The 27,264-nt window shown below is 47.0% G+C and overlaps 1 protein-coding gene across 2 annotated transcripts in view; it reads left to right on the top strand.

The window, feature by feature from the left end:
* The window catches only part of drg2 (developmentally regulated GTP binding protein 2), a 57,545-nt gene extending 31,223 nt beyond the window's left edge, over window positions 1–26,322 (top strand). For both annotated transcript variants that reach the window (XM_064962156.1, XM_064962155.1), the window contains exons 7-14: window positions 11,492–11,564; window positions 15,339–15,429; window positions 21,902–21,999; window positions 22,604–22,680; window positions 24,639–24,727; window positions 25,581–25,639; window positions 25,760–25,813; window positions 25,918–26,322. In XM_064962156.1, the coding sequence (XP_064818228.1) occupies window positions 11,492–11,564; window positions 15,339–15,429; window positions 21,902–21,999; window positions 22,604–22,680; window positions 24,639–24,727; window positions 25,581–25,639; window positions 25,760–25,813; window positions 25,918–26,004 (628 nt within the window). In that variant the 3' untranslated portion in view covers window positions 26,005–26,322. The remainder of the gene's footprint in view (window positions 1–11,491; window positions 11,565–15,338; window positions 15,430–21,901; window positions 22,000–22,603; window positions 22,681–24,638; window positions 24,728–25,580; window positions 25,640–25,759; window positions 25,814–25,917) is intronic.
* The last annotated feature ends 942 nt before the right edge of the window (window positions 26,323–27,264 follow it).

Genomic DNA, 27,264 nt, shown 5'->3' with positions numbered 1-27,264 from the left:
CCCAGGTCAGTTAGTTAGTGTGTTCTGTCTGTCTCCCCAGGTCAGTTAGTTAGTGTGTTCTGTCTGTCTCCCCAGTTAGTTAGGTCAGTTAGTTAGTGTGTTCTGTCTGTCTCCCCAGGTCAGTTAGTTAGTGTGTTCTGTCTGTCTCCCCAGGTCAGTTAGTTAGTGTGTTCTGTCTGTCTCCCCAGGTCAGTTAGTTAGTGTGTTCTGTCTGTCTCCCCAGGTCAGTTAGTTAGTGTGTTCTGTCTGTCTCCCCAGGTCAGTTAGTTAGTGTGTTCTGTCTGTCTCTCCAGGTCAGTTAGTTAGTTAGTGTGTTCTGTCTGTCTCCCCAGGTCAGTTAGTTAGTGTGTTCTGTCTGTCTCCCCAGGTTAGTTAGTTAGTGTGTTCTGTCTGTCTCCCCAGGTCAGTTAGTTAGTGTGTTCTGTCTGTCTCCCCAGGTCAGTTAGTTAGTGTGTTCTGTCTGTCTCCCCAGGTCAGTTAGTTAGTGTGTTCTGTCTGTCTCCTCAGGTCAGTTAGTTAGTGTGTTCTGTCTGTCTCCCCAGGTCAGTTAGTTAGTGTGTTCTGTCTGTCTCCCCAGGTCAGTTAGTTAGTGTGTTCTGTCTGTCTCCCCAGGTCAGTTAGTTAGTGTGTTCTGTCTGTCTCCCCAGGTCAGTTAGTTAGTGTGTTCTGTCTGTCTCCCCAGGTCAGTTAGTTAGTGTGTTCTGTCTGTCTCCCCAGGTCAGTTAGTTAGTGTGTTCTGTCTGTCTCCCCAGGTCAGTTAGTTAGTTAGTGTGTTCTGTCTGTCTCCCCAGGTCAGTTAGTTAGTGTGTTCTGTCTGTCTCCCCAGGTCAGTTAGTTAGTGTGTTCTGTCTGTCTCCCAGGTCATGTTAGTTAGTTAGTGTGTTCTGTCTGTCTCCCCAGGTCAGTTAGTTAGTGTGTTCTGTCTGTCTCCCCAGGTCAGTTAGTTATTGTGTTCTGTCTGTCTCCCCAGGTCAGTTAGTTATTGTGTTCTGTCTGTCTCCCCAGGTCAGTTAGTTAGTGTGTTCTGTCTGTCTCCCCAGGTCAGTTAGTTAGTGTGTTCTGTCTGTCTCCCCAGGTCAGTTAGTTAGTGTGTTCTGTCTGTCTCCCCAGGTCAGTTAGTTAGTGTGTTCTGTCTGTCTCCCCAGGTCAGTTAGTTAGTGTGTTCTGTCTGTCTCCCCAGGTCAGTTAGTTAGTGTGTTCTGTCTGTCTCCCCAGGTCAGTTAGTTAGTGTGTTCTGTCTGTCTCCCCAGGTCAGTTAGTTAGTGTGTTCTGTCTGTCTCCCAGGTCAGTTAGTTAGTGTGTTCTGTCTGTCTCCCCAGGTCAGTTAGTTAGTGTGTTCTGTCTGTCTCCCCAGGTCAGTTAGTTAGTGTGTTCTGTCTGTCTCCCCAGGTCAGTTAGTTAGTTAGTGTGTTCTGTCTGTCTCCCCAGGTCAGTTAGTTAGTGTGTTCTGTCTGTCTCCCCAGGTCAGTTAGTTAGTTAGTGTGTTCTGTCTGTCTCCCCAGGTCAGTTAGTTAGTGTGTTCTGTCTGTCTCCCCAGGTCAGTTAGTTAGTGTGTTCTGTCTGTCTCCCCAGGTCAGTTAGTTAGTGTGTTCTGTCTGTCTCCCCAGGTCAGTCAGTTAGTTAGTGTGTTCTGTCTGTCTCCCAGGTCAGTTAGTTAGTGTGTTCTGTCTGTCTCCCTAGGTCAGTTAGTTAGTGTGTTCTGTCTGTCTCCCCAGGTCAGTTAGTTAGTGTGTTCTGTCTGTCTCCCTAGGTCAGTTAGTTAGTGTGTTCTGTCTGTCTCCCCAGGTCAGTTAGTTAGTGTGTTCTGTCTGTCTCCCCAGGTCAGTTAGTTAGTTAGTGTGTTCTGTCTGTCTCCCCAGGTTAGTTAGTTAGTGTGTTCTGTCTGTCTCCCCAGGTCAGTTAGTTAGTGTGTTCTTTCTGTCTCCCCAGGTCAGTTAGTTAGTGTGTTCTGTCTGTCTCCCCAGGTCAGTTAGTTAGTGTGTTCTGTCTGTCTCCCCAGGTCAGTTAGTTAGTGTGTTCTGTCTGTCTCCCCCAGGTCAGTTAGTTAGTGTGTTCTGTCTGTCTCCCCAGGTCAGTTAGTTAGTGTGTTCTGTCTGTCTCCCCAGGTCAGTTAGTTAGTGTGTTCTGTCTGTCTCCCCAGGTCAGTTAGTTAGTGTGTTCTGTCTGTCTCCCCAGGTCAGTTAGTTAGTGTGTTCTGTCTGTCTCCCCAGGTCAGTTAGTTAGTGTGTTCTGTCTGTCTCCCCTAGGTCAGTTAGTTAGTGTGTTCTGTCTGTCTCCCAGGTCAGTTAGTTAGTGTGTTCTGTCTGTCTCCCAGGTCAGTTAGTTAGTGTGTTCTGTCTGTCTCCCCAGGTCAGTTAGTTAGTGTGTTCTGTCTGTCTCCCCAGGTCAGTTAGTTAGTGTGTTCTGTCTGTCTCCCCAGGTCAGTTAGTTAGTGTGTTCTGTCTGTCTCCCCAGGTCAGTTAGTTAGTGTGTTCTGTCTGTCTCCCCAGGTCAGTTAGTTAGTGTGTTCTGTCTGTCTCCCCAGGTCAGTTAGTTAGTGTGTTCTGTCTGTCTCCCCAGGTCAGTTAGTTAGTGTGTTCTGTCTGTCTCCCCAGGTCAGTTAGTTAGTGTGTTCTGTCTGTCTCCCCAGGTCAGTTAGTTAGTGTGGTCTGTCTGTCTCCCCAGGTCAGTTAGTTAGTGAGTGTGTTCTGTCTGTCTCCCCAGGTCAGTTAGTTAGTGTGTTCTGTCTGTCTCCCCAGGTCAGTTAGTTAGTGTGTTCTGTCTGTCTCCCCAGGTCAGTTAGTTAGTGTGTTCTGTCTGTCTCCCCAGGTCAGTTAGTTAGTGTGTTCTGTCTGTCTCCCCAGGTCAGTTAGTTAGTGTGTTCTGTCTGTCTCCCCAGGTCAGTTAGTTAGTGTGTGTTCTGTCTGTCTCCCCAGGTCAGTTAGTTAGTGTGTTCTGTCTGTCTCCCCAGGTCAGTTAGTTAGTGTGTTCTGTCTGTCTCCCCAGGTCAGTTAGTTAGTGTGTTCTGTCTGTCTCCCCAGGTCAGTTAGTTAGTGTGTTCTGTCTGTCTCCCCAGGTCAGTTAGTTAGTGTGTTCTGTCTGTCTCCCCAGGTCAGTTAGTTAGTGTGTTCTGTCTGTCTCCCCAGGTCAGTTAGTTAGTGTGTTCTGTCTGTCTCCCCAGGTCAGTTAGTTAGTGTGTTCTGTCTGTCTCCCCAGGTCAGTTAGTTAGTGTGTTCTGTCTGTCTCCCCAGGTCAGTTAGTTAGTCTGTTCTGTCTGTCTCCCCAGGTCAGTTAGTTAGTGTGTTCTGTCTGTCTCCCCAGGTCAGTTAGTTAGTGTGTTCTGTCTGTCTCCCCAGGTCAGTTAGTTAGTGTGTTCTGTCTGTCTCCCCAGGTCAGTTAGTTAGTGTGTTCTGTCTGTCTCCCCAGGTCAGTTAGTTAGTGTGTTCTGTCTGTTAGTGTGTTCTGTCTGTCTCCCCAGGTCAGTTAGTTAGTGTGTTCTGTCTGTCTCCCCAGGTCAGTTAGTTAGTGTGTTCTGTCTGTCTCCCCAGGTCAGTTAGTTAGTGTGTTCTGTCTGTCTCCCCAGGTCAGTTAGTTAGTTAGTGTGTTCTGTCTGTCTCCCCAGGTCAGTTAGTTAGTGTGTTCTGTCTGTCTCCCCAGGTCAGTTAGTTAGTGTGTTCTGTCTGTCTCCCCAGGTCAGTTAGTTAGTGTGTTCTGTCTGTCTCCCCAGGTCAGTTAGTTAGTTAGTGTGTTCTGTCTGTCTCCCCAGGTCAGTTAGTTAGTGTGTTCTGTCTGTCTCCCCAGGTCAGTTAGTTAGTGTGTTCTGTCTGTCTCCCCAGGTCAGTTAGTTAGTGTGTTCTGTCTGTCTCCCCAGGTCAGTTAGTTAGTTAGTGTGTTCTGTCTGTCTCCCCAGGTCAGTTAGTTAGTGTGTTCTGTCTGTCTCCCCAGGTCAGTTAGTTAGTGTGTTCTGTCTGTCTCCCCAGGTCAGTTAGTTAGTGTGTTTAGTGTGTTCTGTCTGTCTGTCTCCCCAGGTCAGTTAGTTAGTGTGTTCTGTCTGTCTCCCCAGGTCAGTTAGTTAGTGTGTTCTGTCTGTCTCCCCAGGTCAGTTAGTGTGTTCTGTCTGTCTCCCCAGGTCAGTTAGTTAGTGTGTTCTGTCTCCCCAGGTCAGTTAGTTAGTGTGTTCTGTCTGTCTCCCCAGGTCAGTTAGTTAGTGTGTTCTGTCTGTCTCCCCAGGTCAGTTAGTTAGTGTGTTCTGTCTGTCTCCCCAGGTCAGTTAGTTAGTTAGTGTGTTCTGTCTGTCTCCCCAGGTCAGTTAGTTAGTTAGTGTGTTCTGTCTGTCTCCCCAGGTCAGTTAGTTAGTGTGTTCTGTCTGTCTCCCCAGGTCAGTTAGTTAGTGTGTTCTGTCTGTCTCCCCAGGTCAGTTAGTTAGTGTGTTCTGTCTGTCTCCCCAGGTCAGTTAGTTAGTGTGTTCTGTCTGTCTCCCCAGGTCAGTTAGTTAGTTAGTGTGTTCTGTCTGTCTCCCCAGGTCAGTTAGTTAGTTAGTGTGTTCTGTCTGTCTCCCCAGGTCAGTTAGTTAGTGTGTTCTGTCTGTCTCCCCAGGTCAGTTAGTTAGTGTGTTCTGTCTGTCTCCCCAGGTCAGTTAGTTAGTGTGTTCTGTCTGTCTCCCCAGGTCAGTTAGTGTGTTCTGTCTGTTCAGTTAGTTGTGTTCTGTCTGTCTCCCCAGGTCAGTTAGTTAGTGTGTTCTGTCTGTCTCCCCAGGTCAGTTAGTTAGTGTGTTCTGTCTGTCTCCCCAGGTCAGTTAGTTAGTGTGTTCTGTCTGTCTCCTCCCCAGGTCAGTTAGTTAGTGTGTTCTGTCTGTCTCCCTCAGGTCAGTTAGTTAGTGTGTTCTGTCTGTCTCCCCAGGTCAGTTAGTTAGTTAGTGTGTTCTGTCTGTCTCCCCAGGTCAGTTAGTTAGTGTGTTCTGTCTGTCTCCCCAGGTCAGTTAGTTAGTGTGTTCTGTCTGTCTCCCCAGGTCAGTTAGTTAGTGTGTTCTGTCTGTCTCCCCAGGTCAGTTAGTTAGTGTGTTCTGTCTGTCTCCCCAGGTCAGTTAGTTAGTGTGTTCTGTCTGTCTCCCCAGGTCAGTTAGTTAGTGTGTTCTGTCTGTCTCCCCAGGTCAGTTAGTTAGTTAGTGTGTTCTGTCTGTCTCCCCAGGTCAGTTAGTTAGTGTGTTCTGTCTGTCTCCCAGGTCAGTTAGTTAGTGTGTTCTGTCTGTCTCCCCAGGTCAGTTAGTTAGTGTGTTCTGTCTGTCTCCCCAGGTCAGTTAGTTAGTGTGTTCTGTCTGTCTCCCCAGGTCAGTTAGTTAGTGTGTTCTGTCTGTCTCCCCAGGTCAGTTAGTTAGTGTGTTCTGTCTGTCTCCCCAGGTCAGTTAGTTAGTGTGTTCTGTCTGTCTCCCCAGGTCAGTTAGTTAGTGTGTTCTGTCTGTCTCCCAGGTCAGTTAGTTAGTGTGTTCTGTCTGTCTCCCCAGGTCAGTTAGTTAGTGTGTTCTGTCTGTCTCCCCAGGTCAGTTAGTTAGTGTGTTCTGTCTGTCTCCCCAGGTCAGTTAGTTAGTGTGTTCTGTCTGTCTCCCCAGGTCAGTTAGTTAGTGTGTTCTGTCTGTCTCCCCAGGTTAGTTAGTTAGTGTGTTCTGTCTGTCTCCCCAGGTCAGTTAGTTAGTGTGTTCTGTCTGTCTCCCCAGGTCAGTCAGTTAGTTAGTGTGTTCTGTCTGTCTCCCCAGGTCAGTTAGTTAGTTAGTGTGTTCTGTCTGTCTCCCCAGGTCAGTTAGTTAGTGTGTTCTGTCTGTCTCCCCAGGTCAGTTAGTTAGTGTGTTCTGTCTGTCTCCCCAGGTCAGTTAGTTAGTGTGTTCTGTCTGTCTCCCCAGGTCAGTGTGTTCTGTCTGTCTCCCCAGGTCAGTTAGTTAGTGTGTTCTGTCTGTCTCCCCAGGTCAGTTAGTTAGTGTGTTCTGTCTGTCTCCCCAGGTCAGTTAGTTAGTGTGTTCTGTCTGTCTCCCCAGGTCAGTTAGTTAGTGTGTTCTGTCTGTCTCCCCAGGTCAGTTAGTTAGTGTGTTCTGTCTGTCTCCCCAGGTCAGTTAGTTAGTGTGTTCTGTCTGTCTCCCCAGGTCAGTTAGTTAGTGTGTTCTGTCTGTCTCCCCAGGTCAGTTAGTTAGTTAGTGTGTTCTGTCTGTCTCCCCAGGTCAGTTAGTTAGTGTGTTCTGTCTGTCTCCCCAGGTCAGTTAGTTAGTGTGTTCTGTCTGTCTCCTCAGGTCAGTTAGTTAGTGTGTTCTGTCTGTCTCCCCAGGTCAGTTAGTTAGTGTGTTCTGTCTGTCTCCCCAGGTCAGTTAGTTAGTGTGTTCTGTCTGTCTCCCCAGGTCAGTTAGTTAGTTAGTGTGTTCTGTCTGTCTCCTCAGGTCAGTTAGTTAGTTAGTGTGTTCTGTCTGTCTCCCCAGGTCAGTTAGTTAGTGTGTTCTGTCTGTCTCCCCAGGTCAGTTAGTTAGTGTGTTCTGTCTGTCTCCCCAGGTCAGTTAGTTAGTGTGTTCTGTCTGTCTCCCCAGGTCAGTTAGTTAGTGTGTTCTGTCTGTCTCCCAGGTCAGGTCAGTTAGGTCAGTTAGTTAGTGTGTTCTGTCTGTCTCCCCAGGTCAGTTAGTTAGTTAGTGTGTTCTGTCTGTCTCCCCAGGTCAGTTAGTTAGTGTGTTCTGTCTGTCTCCCCAGGTCAGTTAGTTAGTGTGTTCTGTCTGTCTCCCCAGGTCAGTTAGTTAGTGTGTTCTGTCTGTCTCCCCAGGTCAGTTAGTTAGTTAGTGTGTTCTGTCTGTCTCCCCAGGTCAGTTAGTTAGTGTGTTCTGTCTGTCTCCCCAGGTCAGTTAGTTAGTGTGTTCTGTCTGTCTCCCCAGGTCAGTTAGTTAGTGTGTTCTGTCTGTCTCCCAGGTCAGTTAGTTAGTGTGTTCTGTCTGTCTCCTCAGGTCAGTTAGTTAGTGTGTTCTGTCTGTCTCCCCAGGTCAGTTAGTTAGTTAGTGTGTTCTGTCTGTCTCCCCAGGTCAGTTAGTTAGTGTGTTCTGTCTGTCTCCCCAGGTCAGTTAGTTAGTGTGTTCTGTCTGTCTCCCCAGGTCAGTTAGTTAGTGTGTTCTGTCTGTCTCCTCAGGTCAGTTAGTTAGTGTGTTCTGTCTGTCTCCCCAGGTCAGTTAGTTAGTTAGGTCAGTGTTCTGTCTGTCTCCTCAGGTCAGTTAGTTAGTGTGTTCTGTCTGTCTCCCCAGGTCAGTTAGTTAGTGTGTTCTGTCTGTCTCCCCAGGTCAGTTAGTTAGTGTGTTCTGTCTGTCTCCCCAGGTCAGTTAGTTAGTGTGTTCTGTCTGTCTCCCCAGGTCAGTTAGTTAGTGTGTTCTGTCTGTCTCCCCAGGTCAGTTAGTTAGTGTGTTCTGTCTGTCTCCCCAGGTCAGTTAGTTAGTGTGTTCTGTCTGTCTCCCCAGGTCAGTTAGTTAGTGTGTTCTGTCTGTCCCACCTGGTTAGTTAGTGTGTTCTGTCTGTCTCCTCAGGTCAGTTAGTTAGTGTGTTCTGTCTGTCTCCCCAGGTCAGTTAGTTAGTGTGTTCTGTCTGTCTCCCCAGGTCAGTTAGTTAGTGTGTTCTGTCTGTCTCCCCAGGTCAGTTAGTTAGTGTGTTCTGTCTGTCTCCCCAGGTTAGTTAGTTAGTGTGTTCTGTCTGTCTCCCCAGGTCAGTTAGTTAGTGTGTTCTGTCTGTCTCCCCAGGTCAGTCAGTTAGTTAGTGTGTTCTGTCTGTCTCCCCAGGTCAGTTAGTTAGTTAGTGTGTTCTGTCTGTCTCCCCAGGTCAGTTAGTTAGTGTGTTCTGTCTGTCTCCCCAGGTCAGTTAGTTAGTGTGTTCTGTCTGTCTCCCCAGGTCAGTTAGTTAGTGTGTTCTGTCTGTCTCCCCAGGTCAGTTAGTTAGTGTGTTCTGTCTGTCTCCCCAGGTCAGTTAGTTAGTGTGTTCTGTCTGTCTCCCCAGGTCAGTTAGTTAGTGTGTTCTGTCTGTCTCCCCAGGTCAGTTAGTTAGTTAGTGTGTTCTGTCTGTCTCCCCAGGTCAGTTAGTTAGTTAGTGTGTTCTGTCTGTCTCCCCAGGTCAGTTAGTTAGTTAGTGTGTTCTGTCTGTCTCCCCAGGTCAGTTAGTTAGTGTGTTCTGTCTGTCTCCCCAGGTCAGTTAGTTAGTGTGTTCTGTCTGTCTCCCCAGGTCAGTTAGTTAGTTAGTGTGTTCTGTCTGTCTCCTCAGGTCAGTTAGTTAGTTAGTGTGTTCTGTCTGTCTCCTCAGGTCAGTTAGTTAGTTAGTGTGTTCTGTCTGTCTCCCCAGGTCAGTTAGTTAGTTAGTGTGTTCTGTCTGTCTCCTCAGGTCAGTTAGTTAGTGTGTTCTGTCTGTCTCCCCAGGTCAGTTAGTTAGTGTGTTCTGTCTGTCTCCCCAGGTCAGTTAGTTAGTGTGTTCTGTCTCCTCAGGTCAGTTAGTTAGTGTGTTCTGTCTGTCTCCCCAGGTCAGTTAGTTAGTGTGTTCTGTCTGTCTCCCCAGGTTAGTTAGTGTGTTCTGTCTGTCTCCCCAGGTCAGTTAGTTAGTGTGTTCTGTCTGTCTCCTCAGGTCAGTTAGTTAGTTAGTGTGTTCTGTCTGTCTCCCCAGGTCAGTTAGTTAGTGTGTTCTGTCTGTCTCCCCAGGTCAGTTAGTTAGTGTGTTCTGTCTGTCTCCCCAGGTCAGTTAGTTAGTTAGTGTGTTCTGTCTGTCTCCCCAGGTCAGTTAGTTAGTGTGTTCTGTCTGTCTCCCCAGGTCAGTTAGTTAGTGTGTTCTGTCTGTCTCCCCAGGTCAGTTAGTTAGTTAGTGTGTTCTGTCTGTCTCCCCAGGTCAGTTAGTGTGTTCTGTCTGTCTCCCCAGGTCAGTTAGTTAGTGTGTTCTGTCTGTCTCCCCAGGTCAGTTAGTTAGTGTGTTCTGTCTGTCTCCCAGGTCAGTTAGTTAGTGTGTTCTGTCTGTCTCCCCAGGTCAGTTAGTTAGTGTGTTCTGTCTGTCTCCCACCGCCGGTGAGTTAGTTAGTGTGTTCTGTCTGTCTCCCCAGGTCAGTTAGTTAGTTAGTGTGTTCTGTCTGTCTCCCCAGGTCAGTTAGTTAGTTAGTGTGTTCTGTCTGTCTCCCCAGGTCAGTTAGTTAGTGTGTTCTGTCTGTCTCCCCAGGTCAGTTAGTTAGTGTGTTCTGTCTGTCTCCCCAGGTCAGTTAGTTAGTGTGTTCTGTCTGTCTCCCCAGGTCAGTTAGTTAGTGTGTTCTGTCTGTCTCCCCTAGGTCAGTTAGTTAGTGTGTTCTGTCTGTCTCCCCAGGTCAGTTAGTTAGTGTGTTCTGTCTGTCTCCCCAGGTCAGTTAGTTAGTTAGTGTGTTCTGTCTGTCTCCCCAGGTTAGTTAGTTAGTGTGGTCTGTCTGTCTCCCCAGGTCAGTTAGTTAGTGTGTTCTGTCTGTCTCCCCAGGTCAGTTAGTTAGTGTGGTCTGTCTGTCTCCCTAGGTCAGTTAGTTAGTGTGTTCTGTCTGTCTCCCTAGGTCAGTTAGTTAGTGTGTTCTGTCTGTCTCCCCAGGTCAGTTAGTTAGTGTGTTCTGTCTGTCTCCCCAGGTCAGTTAGTTAGTGTGTTCTGTCTGTCTCCCCAGGTCAGTTAGTTAGTTAGTGTGTTCTGTCTGTCTCCCCAGGTCAGTTAGTTAGTGTGTTCTGTCTGTCTCCCCAGGTCAGTTAGTTAGTGTGTTCTGTCTGTCTCCCCAGGTCAGTTAGTTAGTGTGTTCTGTCTGTCTCCCCAGGTCAGTTAGTTAGTGTGTTCTGTCTGTCTCCCCAGGTCAGTTAGTTAGTGTGTTCTGTCTGTCTCCCCAGGTCAGTTAGTTAGTGTGTTCTGTCTGTCTCCCCAGGTCAGTTAGTTAGTGTGTTCTGTCTGTCTCCCCAGGTCAGTTAGTTAGTGTGTTCTGTCTGTCTCCCCAGGTCAGTTAGTTAGTGTGTTCTGTCTGTCTCCCCAGGTCAGTTAGTTAGTGTGTTCTGTCTGTCTCCCCAGGTCAGTTAGTTAGTGTGTTCTGTCTGTCTCCCAGGTCAGTTAGTTAGTGTGTTCTGTCTGTCTCCCCAGGTCAGTTAGTTAGTGTGTTCTGTCTGTCTCCTCAGGTCAGTTAGTTAGTTAGTGTGTTCTGTCTGTCTCCCCAGGTCAGTTAGTTAGTGTGTTCTGTCTGTCTCCTCAGGTCAGTTAGTTAGTGTGTTCTGTCTGTCTCCCCAGGTCAGTTAGTTAGTGTGTTCTGTCTGTCTCCCCAGGTCAGTTAGTTAGTGTGTTCTGTCTGTCTCCTCAGGTCAGTTAGTTAGTGTGTTCTGTCTGTCTCCCCAGGTCAGTTAGTTATTGTGTTCTGTCTGTCTCCCCAGGTCAGTTAGTTAGTGTGTTCTGTCTGTCTCCCCAGGTCAGTTAGTTAGTGTGTTCTGTCTGTCTCCCCAGGTCAGTTAGTTAGTGTGTTCTGTCTGTCTCCTCAGGTCAGTTAGTTAGTGTGTTCTGTCTGTCTCCCCAGGTCAGTTAGTTAGTGTGTTCTGTCTGTCTCCCCAGGTCAGTTAGTTAGTGTGTTCTGTCTCCCCAGGTCAGTTAGTTAGTGTGTTCTGTCTGTCTCCCCAGGTCAGTTAGTTAGTGTGTTCTGTCTGTCTCCCCAGGTCAGTTAGTTAGTGTGTTCTGTCTGTCTCCCCAGGTCAGTTAGTTAGTTAGTGTGTTCTGTCTGTCTCCCCAGGTCAGTTAGTTAGTGTGTTCTGTCTGTCTCCCCAGGTCAGTTAGTTAGTGTGTTCTGTCTGTCTCCCCAGGTCAGTTAGTTAGTGTGTTCTGTCTGTCTCCCCAGGTCAGTTAGTTAGTGTGTTCTGTCTGTCTCCCAGTTAGTTAGTGTGTTCTGTCAGGTCAGTTAGTTAGTGTGTTCTGTCTGTCTCCCCAGGTCAGTTAGTTAGTGTGTTCTGTCTGTCTCCCCAGGTCAGTTAGTTAGTGTGTTCTGTCTGTCTCCCCAGGTCAGTTAGTTAGTGTGTTCTGTCTGTCTCCCCAGGTCAGTTAGTTTGTGTGTTCTGTCTGTCTCCCCAGGTCAGTTAGTTAGTGTGTTCTGTCTGTCTCCCCAGGTCAGTTAGTTAGTGTGTTCTGTCTGTCTCCCCAGGTCAGTTAGTTAGTGTGTTCTGTCTGTCTCCCCAGGTCAGTTAGTTAGTGTGTTCTGTCTGTCTCCCCAGGGTCAGTTAGTTAGTGTGTTCTGTCTGTCTCCCCAGGTCAGTTAGTTAGTGTGTTCTGTCTGTCTCCCCAGGTCAGTTAGTTAGTGTGTTCTGTCTGTCTCCCCAGGTCAGTTAGTTAGTGTGTTCTGTCTGTCTCCCCAGGTCAGTGTGTTCTGTCTGTCAGTTAGTTAGTGTGTTCTGTCTGTCTCCTCAGGTCAGTTAGTTAGTGTGTTCTGTCTGTCTCCCCAGGTCAGTTAGTTAGTGTGTTCTGTCTGTCTCCCCAGGTCAGTTAGTTAGTGTGGTCTGTCTCCTCAGGAAACTCCTGGAGAAGGAGTTGGAGTCCGTCGGCATCAGACTCAACCGCTCCAAACCCAACATCTACTTTAAGGTCAGTTTCTCCATCACATTATTTTATATATTTTACATTTAACCTTTTGTTTAACAAGTCATTTAAGAACAAATTCTTCATTACAATGACGGCCTACCCTGGCCAAACCAGGACGACGCTGTGCGGCCGCCCTATGAGACTCCCAATCACGGCCGGATGTGAAACAGCCTGGTTTCGAACCAAGGACTGCAGTGACGCCTCTTGCACTGAGATGCAGTGTCTCAGGCTGCTGCTCCACTCGGGAGTGTATATGTATGTGGACACCCTTCTAATTAGTGGGTTCTATTTCAGCCCACTGCTGATAAGTGGATCGAATCCAGCACACCACCATGCAATCTCCATAGACAAACATTGGCAGTAGAATGGCCTGACTGAAGAGCTCAGTGACTTTCAACGCAACACCGTCATAGGATGCCACCTTTCCAACAAGTCAGTTCATCAAATTTCTGCCCTGGTAGAGCAGCCCGGTCAACTGTAAGTGCTGTTATTGTGAAGTGGAAACGTCAAGGAGCAACAACGGCTCAGCCGCGAAGTGGTAGGCCACACAAGCTCACAGAACGGACATCAGCACAATAACTGTTAGTCGGGAGCTTCATGAAATGGGTTTCCATGGCAGAGCAGCCGCACACAAGCCTAAGATCACCATGCTCAATGCCGAGCGTCGACTGGAGTGGTGTAAAGCTCGCCGCCATTGGACTCTGGAGCGATGAATCACACTTCACCATCTGGCAGTCCGACGGACGAATCTGGGTTTAGCGTATTCCAGGAGAACGCTTCCTGCCCGACTACATAGTGCCAACTGTAAAGTTTGGTGGAGGAGGAATAATGGTCTGGGGCTGTTTTTCATGGTTCGGGCACCTTAGTTCCAGTGAAGGGAAATCTTAACGCTGCAGCATACAATGACATTCTAGACGATTCTGTGCTGTCAACTTTGTGCCGACAGTTTGGGGAAGGCCCTTTCCTGTTTCAGCATGCACAAAGCGAGGTCCATACAAAAACGGGTTGTCGGTCTGTGTGGAAGAACTTGACTGGCCTGCAAAGAGCCCTGACCTTAACCCCATCTAACACCTTCGGGGTGAATTGTGGCTGAATGGAAGAATGGAAGCAAGTCCCCGCAGCAATGTTCCTACATCTAGTGGAAAGCCTTCCCAGAAGAGTGGAGGCTGTTATAGCAGCAATGTTCCAACATCTAGTGGAAAGCCTTCCCAGAAGAGTGGAGGCTGTTATAGCAGCAATGTTCCTACATCTAGTGGAAAGCCTTCCCAGAAGAGTGGAGGCTGTTATAGCAGCAATGTTCCAACATCTAGTGGAAAGCCTTCCCAGAAGAGTGGAGGCTGTTATAGCAGCAATGTTCCTACATCTAGTGGAAAGCCTTCCCAGAAGAGTGGAGGCTGTTATAGCAGCAATGTTCCTACATCTAGTGGAAAGCCTTCCCAGAAGAGTGGAGGCTGTTATAGCAATGTTCCACATCTAGTGGAAACTTCCCATATGTAATGAGCAATGATTTCTGAATGAGATGTTGGATGATCTAGTGTCCACATCTGTTGGTCCAGGAGAGTGTAGTGTATGTTTGATGGCAGCAAGTATTCAACATGTGTTTGATGGTAGTATTCAACATGTGTTTGATGGTAGTATTCAACTTGTGTTTGATGGTAGTATTCAACATGTGTATGATGGTAGGTTTCAACAACATGTGTTTGATGGTAGTATTCAACATGTGTATGATGGTAGTATTCAACATGTGTATGATGGTAGGTTTCAACAACATGTGTTTGATGGTAGTATTCAACATGTGTATGATGGTAGGTTTCAACAACATGTGTTTGATGGTAGGTTTCAACAACTTGTGTTTGATGGTAGTATTCAACATGTTTTTGATGGTAGTATTCAACAGGTGTATGATGGTAGGTTTCAACAACATGTGTTTGATGGTAGTATTCAACATGTTTTTGATGGTAGTATTCAACATGTGTTTGATGGTAGGTTTCAACAACATGTGTTTGATGGTAGTATTCAACATGTTTTTGATGGTAGTATTCAACATGTGTATGATGGTAGGTTTCAACAGCATGTGTTTGATGGTAGGTTTCAACAACATGTGTTTGATGGTAGTATTCAACATGTTTTTGATGGTAGTATTCAACATGTGTATGATGGTAGGTTTCAACAACATGTGTTTGATGGTAGTATTCAACATGTGTATGATGGTAGGTTTCAACAACATGTGTTTGATGGTAGGTTTCAACAACATGTGTATGATGGTAGGTTTCAACAACATGTGTATGATGGTAGGTTTCAACAACATGTGTATGATGGTAGGTTTCAACAACATGTGTATGATGGTAGGTTTCAACAACATGTGTATGATGGTAGGTTTCAACAACATGTGTATGATGGTAGGTTTCAACATGTGTTTGATGGTAGGTTTCAACAGCATGTGTTTGATGGTAGGTTTCAACAACATGTGTTTGATGGTAGGTTTCAACAACATGTGTTTGATGGTAGTTTTCAACAACATGTGTATGATGGTAGGTTTCAACAACATGTGTATGATGGTAGTTTTCAACAACATGTGTTTGATGGTAGGTTTCAACAACATGTGTATGATGGTAGTTTTCAACAACATGTGTTTGATGGTAGGTTTTAACAACATGTGTTTGATGGTAGGTTTCAACAACATGTGTTTGATGGTAGGTTTCAACAACATGTGTATGATGGTAGTATTCAACATGTGTTTGATGGTAGGTTTCAACAACATGTGTTTGATGGTAGGTTTCAACAACATGTGTTTGATGGTAGGTTTCAACAACATGTGTATGATGGTAGGTTTCAACAGCATGTGTATGATGGTAGTATTCAACATGTGTTTGATGGTAGGTTTCAACAACATGTGTTTGATGGTATACATGTGTTTAGGATAGGTTTAAGTAATCAACATGTGTTTGATCAGGTTTCCCCCCCCTTGTGTTTGACTTAGATGCACTATTGTAAAGTGGCTGTTCCACTGGATGTCAGAAGGTGAATTCAACATGTGTTTTGTAAGTTTCGCTCTGTGTTTGATGGTAGGTTTCAACAACATGTTAAATGTAAATGTAAATGGTAGGTTTCAACAGCATGTGTATGATGGTAGTATTCAACATGTGTTTGATGGTAGGTTTCAACAACGTGTATGATGGTAGGTTTCAACATGTGTTTGATGGTAGGATTCAACAACGTGTTTGATGGTAGTTTTCAACAACATGTGTTTGATGGTAGGTTTCAACAACATGTGTTTGATGGTAGTTTTCAACAACATGTGTTTGATGGTAGGTTTTAACAACATGTGTATGATGGTAGGTTTCAACAACATGTGTTTGATGGTAGGTTTCAACAACATGTGTTTGATGGTAGGTTTCAACAGCATGTGTTTGATGGTAGGTTTCAACAGCATGTGTTTGATGGTAGGTTTCAACAACATGTGTTTGATGGTAGGTTTCAACAACATGTGTATGATGGTAGGTTTCAACAGCATGTGTATGATGGTAGGTTTCAACAACATGTGTATGATGGTAGTATTCAACATGTGTATGATGGTAGGTTTCAACAACATGTGTTTGATGGTAGGTTTCAACAACATGTGTATGATGGTAGGTTTCAACAGCATGTGTATGATGGTAGGTTTCAACAACATGTGTTTGATGGTAGGTTTCAACAACATGTGTTTGATGGTAGGTTTCAACAACATGTGTTTGATGCTGGTCTGTAGTAATGTGACAACTGTGTGTTTGTGTTCAGCCCAAGAAAGGAGGGGGTTTGTCCTATAACTCCATGGTTCCCCTGACGATGTGTTCTGAGAAACTGGTCCAGCTGATCCTCCATGAATACAGTATCCTTCTGACAACAGACGTTTGATGGTAGATACAGACGCCACTAGGTACAGACGCCACTAGGTACAGACGCCACTAGGTACAGACGCCACTAGGTACAGACGCCACTAGGTACAGACGCCACGAGATACAGACGCCACGAGATACAGACGTTTGACGAGATACAGACGCCATGTGTTTGAGATACAGACAACACTAGATACAGACGCCAACGAGATACAGACGCCACGAGATACAGACGCCACGAGATACAGACGCCACGAGATACAGACGCCACGAGATACAGACGCCACGAGATACAGACGCCACGAGATACAGACGCCACGAGGTACAGACGCCACGAGGTACAGACGCCACGAGGTACAGACGCCACGAGGTACAGACGTACGAGGTACAGACGCCACGTAGGTACAGACGCCACTAGGTACAGACGCCACTAGGTACAGACGCCACTAGGTACAGACGCCACGAGGTACAGACGCCACGAGGTACAGACGCCAATGGAGGTACAGACGTGTTTGACGAGGTACAGACGCCACGAGGTACAGACGGTACGAGGTACAGACGTGTTTGATGGTACAGACGCCACGAGGTACAGACGCCACGAGGTACAGACGCCACGAGGTACAGACGCCACGAGGTACAGACGCCACGAGGTACAGACAACAACACGAGGTATGGACGCCACATGGTACAGACGCCACAACAGGTACAGACGTTTCACAGGTACAGTTCGAGGTACAGACGCCACTAGATACAGACGCCACTAGATACAGACGCCACTACCTACAGACGCCACTACCTACAGACGCCACTACCTACAGACGCCACTAGATACAGACGCCACTACCTACAGACGCCACTGACTACAGACGCCACTGACTACAGACGCCACTAACGACAGACGCCACTAACGACAGACACCACCACCACCAACGACAGACACCACCACCACCAACGACAGACACCACCACCACCATGTGTTTGACAGACACCACCACCAACGACAGACACCACCACCACCAACGACAGACACCACCACCACCAACGACAGACACCACCACCACCAACGACAGACACCACCACCACCAACGACAGACACCACCACCACCAACGACAGACACCACCACCACCAACGACAGACACCAACATCACCAACTGACTACAGACACCAACTGACTACAGACACCAACATCACCAACTGACTACAGACACCAACATCACCAACTGACTACAGACACCAATACCACCAACTGACTACAGACACCAATACCACCAACTGACTACAGACACAATACCACCACTAACTACAGACACAATACCACCACTAACTACAGACACAATACCACCAACTACAGACACAATACCACTACTAACTACAGACACAATATCACCAACTACAGACACAATACCACTACTAACTACAGACACAATACCACTACTAACTACAGACACAATATCACCAACTACAGACACCACTCAACACAGACACAACATCACTAACTACAGACACCACTAAGCACAGCATCCTTCTGACATACAGACACAATACCAGCACAGAACCTTAACGATCCACCTCAGAACAGTCGGTAGAACCTAGTGATCCACCTCAGAACAGTAGGTTGAACCTAGTGATCCACCTCAGAACAGTAGGTAGAACCTTAACGATACACCTCAGAACAGTACGTTGAACCTTAACGATACACCTCAGAACAGTAGGTAGAACCTAGTGATCCACCTCAGAACAGTAGGTAGAACCTAATGATCCAACTCAGAACAGTAGGTAGAACCTAGTGATCCACCTCAGAACAGTAGGTAGAACCTAGTGATCCACCTCAGAACAGTAGGTAGAACCTAATGATCCACCTCAGAACAGTAGGTAGAACCAGTGATCCACCTCAGAACAGTAGGTAGAACCTAGTGATCCACCTCAGAACAGTAGGTACAGAACCTTAACGATACACCTCAGAACAGTAGGTTGAACCTAGTGATCCAACTCAGAACAGTAGGTAGAACCTAGTGATCCACCTCAGAACAGTAGGTAGAACCTAATGATCCAACTCAGAACAGTAGGTAGAACCTAGTGATCCACCTCAGAACAGTAGGTAGAACCTAGTGATCCACCTCAGAACAGTAGGTAGAACCTAGTGATCCACCTCAGAACAGTAGGTAGAACCTAATGATCCAACTCAGAACAGTAGGTAGAACCTAGTGATCCACCTCAGAACAGTAGGTAGAACCTAGTGATCCACCTCAGAACAGTAGGTAGAACCTAGTGATCCACCTCAGAACAGTAGGTAGAACCTAGTGATCCAACTCAGAACAGTAGGTAGAACCTAATGATCCACCTCAGAACAGTAGGTAGAACCTAGTGATCCAACTCAGAACAGTAGGTAGAACCTAGTGATCCACCTCAGAACAGTAGGTAGAACCTAGTGATCCACCTCAGAACAGTCGGTAGAACCTAATGATCCACCTCAGAACAGTAGGTAGAACCTTAACGATCCACCTCAGAACAGTAGGTTGAACCTAGTGATCCAACTCAGAACAGTAGGTAGAACCTAGTGATCCACCTCAGAACAGTAGGTTGAACCTAGTGATCCACTTCAGAACAGTAGGTAGAACCTAGTGATCCACCTCAGAACAGTAGGTAGAACCTAGTGATCCACCTCAGAACGGTAGGTAGAACCTAGTGATCCACCTCAGAACGGTAGGTAGAACCTAGTGATCCAACTCAGAACGGTAGGTAGAACCTAGTGATCCAACTCAGAACGGTAGGTTGAACCTAATGATCCACCTCAGAACGGTAGGTAGAACCTAGTGATCCAACTCAGAACAGTAGGTTGAACCTAGTGATCCAACATTTACATTTACATTTAAGTCATTTAGCAGACGCTCTTATCCAGAGCGACTTCCAACTCAGAACAGTAGGTAGAACCTAGTGATCCAACTCAGAACAGTAGGTAGAACCTAGTGATCCACCTCAGAACAGTAGGTAGAACCTAGTGATCCACCTCAGAACAGTAGGTAGAACCTAATGATCCACCTCAGAACAGTAGGTAGAACCTTAACGATCCACCTCAGAACAGTAGGTTGAACCTAGTGATCCAACTCAGAACAGTAGGTAGAACCTAGTGATCCACCTCAGAACAGTAGGTAGAACCTAATGATCCAACTCAGAACAGTAGGTAGAACCTAGTGATCCACCTCAGAACAGTAGGTAGAACCTAGTGATCCACCTCAGAACAGTAGGTAGAACCTAATGATCCACCTCAGAACAGTAGGTAGAACCTAGTGATCCACCTCAGAACAGTAGGTAGAACCTAATGATCCAACTCAGAACAGTAGGTAGAACCTAGTGATCCACCTCAGAACAGTAGGTAGAACCTAGTGATCCACCTCAGAACAGTAGGTAGAACCTAATGATCCACCTCAGAACAGTAGGTAGAACCTAGTGATCCACCTCAGAACAGTAGGTAGAACCTAGTGATCCACCTCAGAACAGTAGGTAGAACCTTAACGATACACCTCAGAACAGTAGGTTGAACCTAGTGATCCAACTCAGAACAGTAGGTAGAACCTAGTGATCCACCTCAGAACAGTAGGTAGAACCTAATGATCCAACTCAGAACAGTAGGTAGAACCTAGTGATCCACCTCAGAACAGTAGGTAGAACCTAGTGATCCACCTCAGAACAGTAGGTAGAACCTAGTGATCCACCTCAGAACAGTAGGTAGAACCTAATGATCCAACTCAGAACAGTAGGTAGAACCTAGTGATCCACCTCAGAACAGTAGGTAGAACCTAGTGATCCACCTCAGAACAGTAGGTAGAACCTAGTGATCCACCTCAGAACAGTAGGTAGAACCTAGTGATCCAACTCAGAACAGTAGGTAGAACCTAATGATCCACCTCAGAACAGTAGGTAGAACCTAGTGATCCAACTCAGAACAGTAGGTAGAACCTAGTGATCCACCTCAGAACAGTAGGTAGAACCTAGTGATCCACCTCAGAACAGTCGGTAGAACCTAATGATCCACCTCAGAACAGTAGGTAGAACCTTAACGATCCACCTCAGAACAGTAGGTTGAACCTAGTGATCCAACTCAGAACAGTAGGTAGAACCTAGTGATCCACCTCAGAACAGTAGGTTGAACCTAGTGATCCACTTCAGAACAGTAGGTAGAACCTAGTGATCCACCTCAGAACAGTAGGTAGAACCTAGTGATCCACCTCAGAACGGTAGGTAGAACCTAGTGATCCACCTCAGAACGTTAGGTAGAACCTAGTGATCCAACTCAGAACGGTAGGTAGAACCTAGTGATCCAACTCAGAACGGTAGGTTGAACCTAATGATCCACCTCAGAACGTTAGGTAGAACCTAGTGATCCAACTCAGAACAGTAGGTTGAACCTAGTGATCCAACATTTACATTTACAAAGTCATTTAGCAGACGCTCTTATCCAGAGCGACTTCCAACTCAGAACAGTAGGTAGAACCTAGTGATCCAACTCAGAACAGTAGGTAGAACCTAGTGATCCACCTCAGAACAGTAGGTAGAACCTAGTGATCCACCTCAGAACAGTAGGTAGAACCTAATGATCCACCTCAGAACAGTAGGTAGAACCTTAACGATCCACCTCAGAACAGTAGGTTGAACCTAGTGATCCAACTCAGAACAGTAGGTAGAACCTAGTGATCCACCTCAGAACAGTAGGTTGAACCTAGTGATCCACCTCAGAACAGTAGGTAGAACCTAGTGATCCAACTCAGAACAGTAGTTTGAACCTAGTGATCCAACTCAGAACAGTAGGTTGAACCTAGTGATCCACCTCAGAACAGTAGGTAGAACCTAGTGATCCACCTCAGAACAGTAGGTAGAACCTAGTGATCCACCTCAGAACAGTAGGTTGAACCTAGTGATCCAACTCAGAACAGTAGGTAGAACCTAGTGATCCACCTCAGAACAGTAGGTAGAACCTAGTGATCCACCTCAGAACAGTCGGTAGAACCTAGTGATCCACCTCAGAACAGTAGGTAGAACCTAATGATCCACCTCAGAACAGTAGGTAGAACCTAATGATCCACCTCAGAACAGTAGGTAGAACCTAATGATCCTCCTCAGAACAGTAGGTTGAACCTAGTGATCCACCTCAGAACAGTAGGTAGAACCTAGTGATCCACCTCAGAACAGTAGGTAGAACCTAGTGATCCACCTCAGAACAGTAGGTAGAACCTAGTGATCCACCTCAGAACAGTAGGTTGAACCTAGTGATCCAACTCAGAACAGTAGGTAGAACCTAGTGATCCACCTCAGAACGGTAGGTAGAACCTAGTGATCCAACTCAGAACGGTAGGTAGAACCTAGTGATCCAACTCAGAACGGTAGGTTGAACCTAGTGATCCAACTCAGAACAGTAGGTTGAACCTAGTGATCCACCTCAGAACAGTAGGTTGAACCTAGTGATCCACCTCAGAACAGTAGGTAGAACCTAGTGATCCTCCTCAGAACAGTAGGTTGAACCTAGTGATCCAACTCAGAACAGTGGGTAGAACCTTAACGATCCACCTCAGAACAGTAGGTAGAACCTAGTGATCCACCTCAGAACAGTAGGTAGAACCTAGTGATCCACCTCAGAACAGTAGGTAGAACCTAGTGATCCACCTCAGAACAGTAGGTAGAACCTAGTGATCCACCTCAGAACAGTAGGTAGAACCTAGTGATCCACCTCAGAACGGTAGGTAGAACCTAGTGATCCAACTCAGAACGGTAGGTAGAACCTAGTGATCCAACTCAGAACGGTAGGTTGAACCTAATGATCCACCTCAGAACGGTAGGTTGAACCTAATGATCCACCTCAGAACAGTAGGTAGAACCTAGTGATCCACCTCAGAACAGTAGGTAGAACCTAGTGATCCAACTCAGAACAGTAGGTTGAACCTAGTGATCCACCTCAGAACAGTAGGTTGAACCTAGTGATCCACCTCAGAACAGTAGGTAGAACCTAGTGATCCACCTCACAACAGTAGGTTGAACCTAGTGATCCACCTCAGAACAGTAGGTAGAACCTAGTGATCCACCTCAGAACAGTCGGTAGAACCTAGTGATCCACCTCAGAACAGTAGGTAGAACCTAATGATCCACCTCAGAACAGTAGGTAGAACCTAATGATCCTCCTCAGAACAGTAGGTAGAACCTAGTGATCCACCTCAGAACAGTAGGTAGAACCTAGTGATCCTCCTCAGAACAGTAGGTAGAACCTAGTGATCCACCTCAGAACAGTAGGTAGAACCTAGTGATCCTCCTCAGAACAGTAGGTAGAACCTAGTGATCCACCTCAGAACAGTAGGTTGAACCTAGTGATCCAACTCAGAACAGTAGGTTGAACCTAGTGATCCAACTCAGAACAGTAGGTAGAACCTAGTGATCCACCTCAGAACAGTAGGTAGAACCTTAACGATCCACCTCAGAAATCTTCAATGCGGAGGTTCTGTTCCGAGAAGACAGCACTCCTGATGACTTCATCGACGTCATTGTTGGGAACCGAGTTTACATGCCCTGTTTATACGTACGTATCTGATCTACGTTCTAGCGCTAGGTTTATACGTACGTATCTGATCTATGTTCTAGCGCTATGTTTATACGTACGTATCTGATCTATGTTCTAGCGCTATGTTTATACGTACGTATCTGATCTATGTTCTAGCGCTATGTTTATACGTACATACCTGATCTATGATCTAGCTCTGTTTATACGTACGTACCTGATCTATGATCTAGCTCTATGTTTATACGTACGTACCTGATCTATGATCTAGCTCTATGTTTATACGTACCTACCTGATCTATGATCTTGCTCTGTTTATACGTACCTACCTAATCTATGACCTAGCTCTGTTTATACGTACGTACCTGATCTATGATCTAGCTCTATGTTTATACGTACCTACCTGATCTATGATCTTGCTCTGTTTATACGTACCTACCTGATCTATGATCTAGCTCTGTTTATACGTAACTGATCTATGATCTTGCTCTATGTTTATACATACATACCTGATCTATGATCTAGCTCTATGTTTATATGTACCTGATCTATGATCAAGCTCTATGTTTATACGTACCTGTTCTGTACCAGTCCACAATGAATATGTAGTCGTGTGTGTGTGTAGGTGTACAACAAGGTGGATCAGATCTCTATAGAGGAGGTGGACAGGCTGGCCCACGAACCCCACAGCGTCGTCATCAGGTCAGAAACTACCCTGTCTGACTGTCTCTCTGTCTGACTGTCTCTCTGTCTGACTGTCTCTCTGTCTGACTGTCTCTCTGTCTGACTGTCTCTGTCTGACTGTCTCTCTGTCTGACTGTCTCTCTGTCTGACTGTCTCTCTGTCTGACTGTCTCGTCTCTGTCTGACTGTCTCTCTGTCTGACTGTCTCGTCTCTGTCTGACTGTCTCTCTGTCTGACTGTCTCTCTGTCTGACTGTCTCTCTGTCTGACTGTCTCTCTGTCTGACTGTCTCTGTCTGACTGTGTCTCTGTCTGACTGTCTCTCTGTCTGACTGTCTCCTCTCTGTCTGACTGTCTCCTCTCTGTCTGACTGTCTCCTCTCTGTCTGACTGTCTCCTCTCTGTCTGACTGTCTCCTCTCTGTCTGACTGTCTCCTCTCTGTCTGACTGTCTCTCCTCTGTCTGACTGTGTTGTCTCTGTCTGACTGTCTCTCCTCTGTCTGACTGTCTCTCCTCTGTCTGACTGTCTCGTCTCTGTCTGACTGTCTCGTCTCTGTCTGACTGTCTCGTCTCTGTCTGACTCTCTCTTCTGTCTGACTGTGTTGTCTCTGTCTGACTCTCTCTTCTGTCTGACTGTGTTGTCTCTGTCTGACTGTCTCCTCTCTCTCTGTCTGTCTGTGTTGTCTCTCTGTCTGTCTGTCTGTCTCCTCTGTGTCTGACTGTCTCCTCTGTGTCTGACTGTCTCTGTGTCTGTCTGTCTCCTCTGTGTCTGACTGTCTCCTCTCTATCCAACTGTCTCCTCTCTGTCTGACTGTCTGCCTGTCTGTCTCCTCTGTGTCTGACTGTCTCTCTGACTGTCTCCTCTCTGTCTGACTGTCTCCTCTGTGTCTGACTGTCTCCTCTGTGTCTGACTGTCTCCTCTGTGTCTGACTGTCTCCTCTGTGTCTGACTGTCTCCTCTGTGTCTGACTGTCTCCTCTGTGTCTGACTGTCTCCTCTGTGTCTGACTGTCTCGTCTCTGTCTGACTGTCTCGTCTCTGTCTGACTGTCTCGTCTCTGTCTGACTGTCTCCTCTCTGTCTGACTGTCTCCTCTCTGTCTGACTGTGTTGTCACTGTGTTGTCTCTGACTGTCTCTCTGTCTGACTGTCTCTCCTCTGTCTGACTGTGTTGTCTCTGTCTGACTGACTCCTCTCTGTCTGACTGTCTCTCCTCTGTCTGACTGTCTCTCCTCTGTCTGACTGTCTCTCCTCTGTCTGACTGTCTCTCCTCTGTCTGACTGTCTCGTCTCTGTCTGACTGTCTCGTCTCTGTCTGACTGTCTCGTCTCTGTCTGACTGTCTCGTCTCTGTCTGACTGTCTCTCTGTCTGTCTGTCTGACTCCTCTGTGTCTGACTGTCTCTCTGTCTCCTCTGTGTCTGACTGTCTCTGTGTCTGTCTGTCTCCTCTGTGTCTGACTGTCCTCTCTGTCGAACTGTCTCCTCTCTGTCTGACTGTCTGCCTGTCTGTCTCCTCTCTGTCTGACTGTCTCCTCTCTGTCTGACTGTCTCCTCTGTGTCTGTCTGTCTCCTCTGTGTCTGTCTGTCTCCTCTCTGTCTGTCTGTGTTGTCTCTGACTGTCTCCTCTGTGTCTGACTGTCTCCTCTGTGTCTGACTGTCTCCTCTGTGTCTGACTGTCTCCTCTGTGTCTGACTGTCTCCTCTGTGTCTGACTGTCTCCTCTGTCTGACTGTCTCCTCTCTGTCTGACTGTCTCCTCTCTGTCTGACTGTCTCCTCTCTGTCTGACTGTCTCCTCTCTGTCTGACTGTCTCCTCTGTGTCTGACTGGCTCCTCTGTGTCTGACTGGCTCCTCTGTGTCTGACGGTCTCTCTGTCTGTCTGTCTCCTCTGTGTCTGTCTGTCTCTCTGTCTGACTGTCTCTGTCTGACTGTCTCCTCTCTGTCTGTCTGTCGGACTGTCTCTGTCTGACTGTCTCCTCTCTGTTAGCTGTGGGATGAAGCTGAACCTGGACTTCCTGTTAGAGAGGCTGTGGGAATACCTGGCGCTCATCTGTCTTTACACAAAGAAGAGAGGAGGTACACCCCCCCCAAACCCCCGTATACTGCCTACTATTTAGGATGCAGGAGAATTCAGAAATGGACACACACTCACTCACACAGACACACACACACACACACACACACACACACACACACACACACACACACACAGCAATCCAATCGTAAACACACACTCTCCCACGCTGTGTGTAGAACCCCTGGTATCTCCCACGCTGTGTGTAGAACCCCTGGTATCTCCCACGCTGTGTGTAGAACCCCTGGTATCTCCCACGCGGTGTGTAGAACCCCTGGTGTCTCCCACGCTGTGTGGATAGAACCCCTGGTGTCTCCCACGCTGTGTGGATAGAACCCCTGGTGTCTCCCACGCTGTGTGGATGGAACCCCGGGTGTCTCCCACGCTGTGTGGATGGAACCCCTGGTGTCTCCCACGCTGTGTGGATAGAACCCCTGGTGTCTCCCACGCTGTGTGGATGGAACCCCTGGTGTCTCCCACGCTGTGTGTAGAACCCCTGGTGTCTCCCACGCTGTGTGGATAGAACCCCTGGTGTCTCCCACGCTGTGTGGATAGAACCCCTGGTGTCTCCCACGCTGTGTGGATAGAACCCCTGGTGTCTCCCACGCTGTGTGGATGGAACCCCTGGTGTCTCCCACGCTGTGTGGGTAGAACCCCTGGCGTCTCCCACGCTGTGTGGACGGAACCCCTGGCGTCTCCCACGCTGTGTGGACGGAACCCCTGGCGTCTCCCACGCTGTGTGGATAGAACCCCTGGCGTCTCCCACGCTGTGTGGATAGAACCCCTGGCGTCTCCCACGCTGTGTGGATAGAACCCCTGGTGTCTCCTGTTGAATTGTGGGTCTTGTTGTTTCAGAGAGGCCTGACTTCAGCGACGCCATCATCATGAGGAGAGGAGCTTCTGTAGAACATGTGGTGAGCTTGAACACACACACACTGACAATCCTGGCTTTGAACCCAGGTGGTCGGCACCAGACTGTGTTAACCCGCTGAGCTAAAGCCTTAACGACGCTCTCCCCCTCTCTCTCCCTGCAGTGCCATCGGATCCACAGAACGTTAGCCAGCCAGTTCAAGTACGCCCTGGTCTGGGTGAGTTAGCAGCACCCCGTGCTAGCGACGTTGGGTTTGCCCTCTGCATTATAAAACGCTGTGTCTTTCTTTCATGACTCCATTTTGTGACTGTTGTGTTCCAGGGCACCAGCACCAAGTTCGACCCTCAGCGGGTGGGGCTAACACACATCATGGAGCACGAGGACGTCATCCAGATTGTTAAGAAGTGAAACAGCTCTTCGGGATAGGACCGATGACGGGCTGGGGGTGGGACGAGTTAGTCAAACGGGCCTTCTGATTGGACGGAATACAAGACGGGTGGGAGGAGTTAAAAACAGGAAGTTGATTTATCCAGAACCAGTGTACAGTAGATTCTAAAGTCCTGATTCTTATTTTGCATTTGAAATAACAACAAAAATAACCAATCAAGAACCAGATGCCATCTGAGTTACAAAAGGACAGGAAACAACATATTTTAACTTTGTTGACATTTAAACGCATCCAGAATGACAAGGGAAACTAAATAAATTCCACGAACGTGAAATGGACACAGTTTGTTTCTGTGGTTTTGTTTTTCCATTGGTTGCAATTTGTCTTGTTTTTGAATTCCAATCCAGCAGGTTCTGTAGTCTGCAGAAGGAGACTGACAGCAGAGATGGAGGTGTTGAATTGAAATGACAGCCATTAAAATGGTCCCAAGGTGAAGTTTCCCCGAGGTACAAGGGCCGGTGTTGAAGGCAGTCAATCCAGGAGGTGAACTTCCGGAACCAATTCAAAATTTGAAAATCATTTTCTCAATGACCTCAAACTGAGCAGTAGAAACTATTTATTTATTTATTTATTTTAAATAAGCTTTTCCTTTTTTGAAATGTTTAATTAAAAATCACTTCCTGAATTGACTGCCTTCAAATCGAATTGACCCTTGTTAGGTACAGATCTGGGATCAGCTTCCCCCTATCCTGAACCATTATAGATAAAATTCATAACACCCCTGTTAGGTACAGATCTGGGATCAGCTTCCCCCTATCCTGAACCATTAGTGGGGAAAAGGCAAAACTGTCCCAAGATCAGCATCTCGGGGCAACTTCACCCTACTCCTGTTAAACCAGCGGCAGAGGAGTGGCGGCTAGAGTGGATTACTGAAAGGTGTGATAGCCCTTTGTGATAGAAAGCTCTGGGTGTCATCGTGTTTTAATGTTTTTTTTTACAATCACTTTACAAGCGTCAGGAATAGATTTAGATTATCTTTGGTGATCTTCACCTCTGACTAGTTGAACATTAACAGCTAAACTCCCAGATAGTGTGTGTGTGTCGGGAAATGTAATGTAAAACGGTCTTTGAGGGTGAGGAGGGTTCACAGTGCAGCAGAAGGAGTTGTGTCGAGAGGGTTGGACGCTTGAAGAGGTCTGTTTCAGTCTGGAGGTAAGAAATGAAACAGTTTTTCTCTTGGAGAATCAAATCAGACTATTTACAGAGCACCTTACTGGGCA

The sequence above is a fragment of the Oncorhynchus masou genome, unplaced genomic scaffold, assembly GCF_036934945.1.
Source record: "Oncorhynchus masou masou isolate Uvic2021 unplaced genomic scaffold, UVic_Omas_1.1 unplaced_scaffold_506, whole genome shotgun sequence".
Taxonomy (NCBI): Eukaryota; Metazoa; Chordata; class Actinopteri; order Salmoniformes; family Salmonidae; genus Oncorhynchus; species Oncorhynchus masou.
Note: the sequence above shows the minus strand (reverse complement) of the source record. Positions and strands in the feature narration are given on the sequence as shown.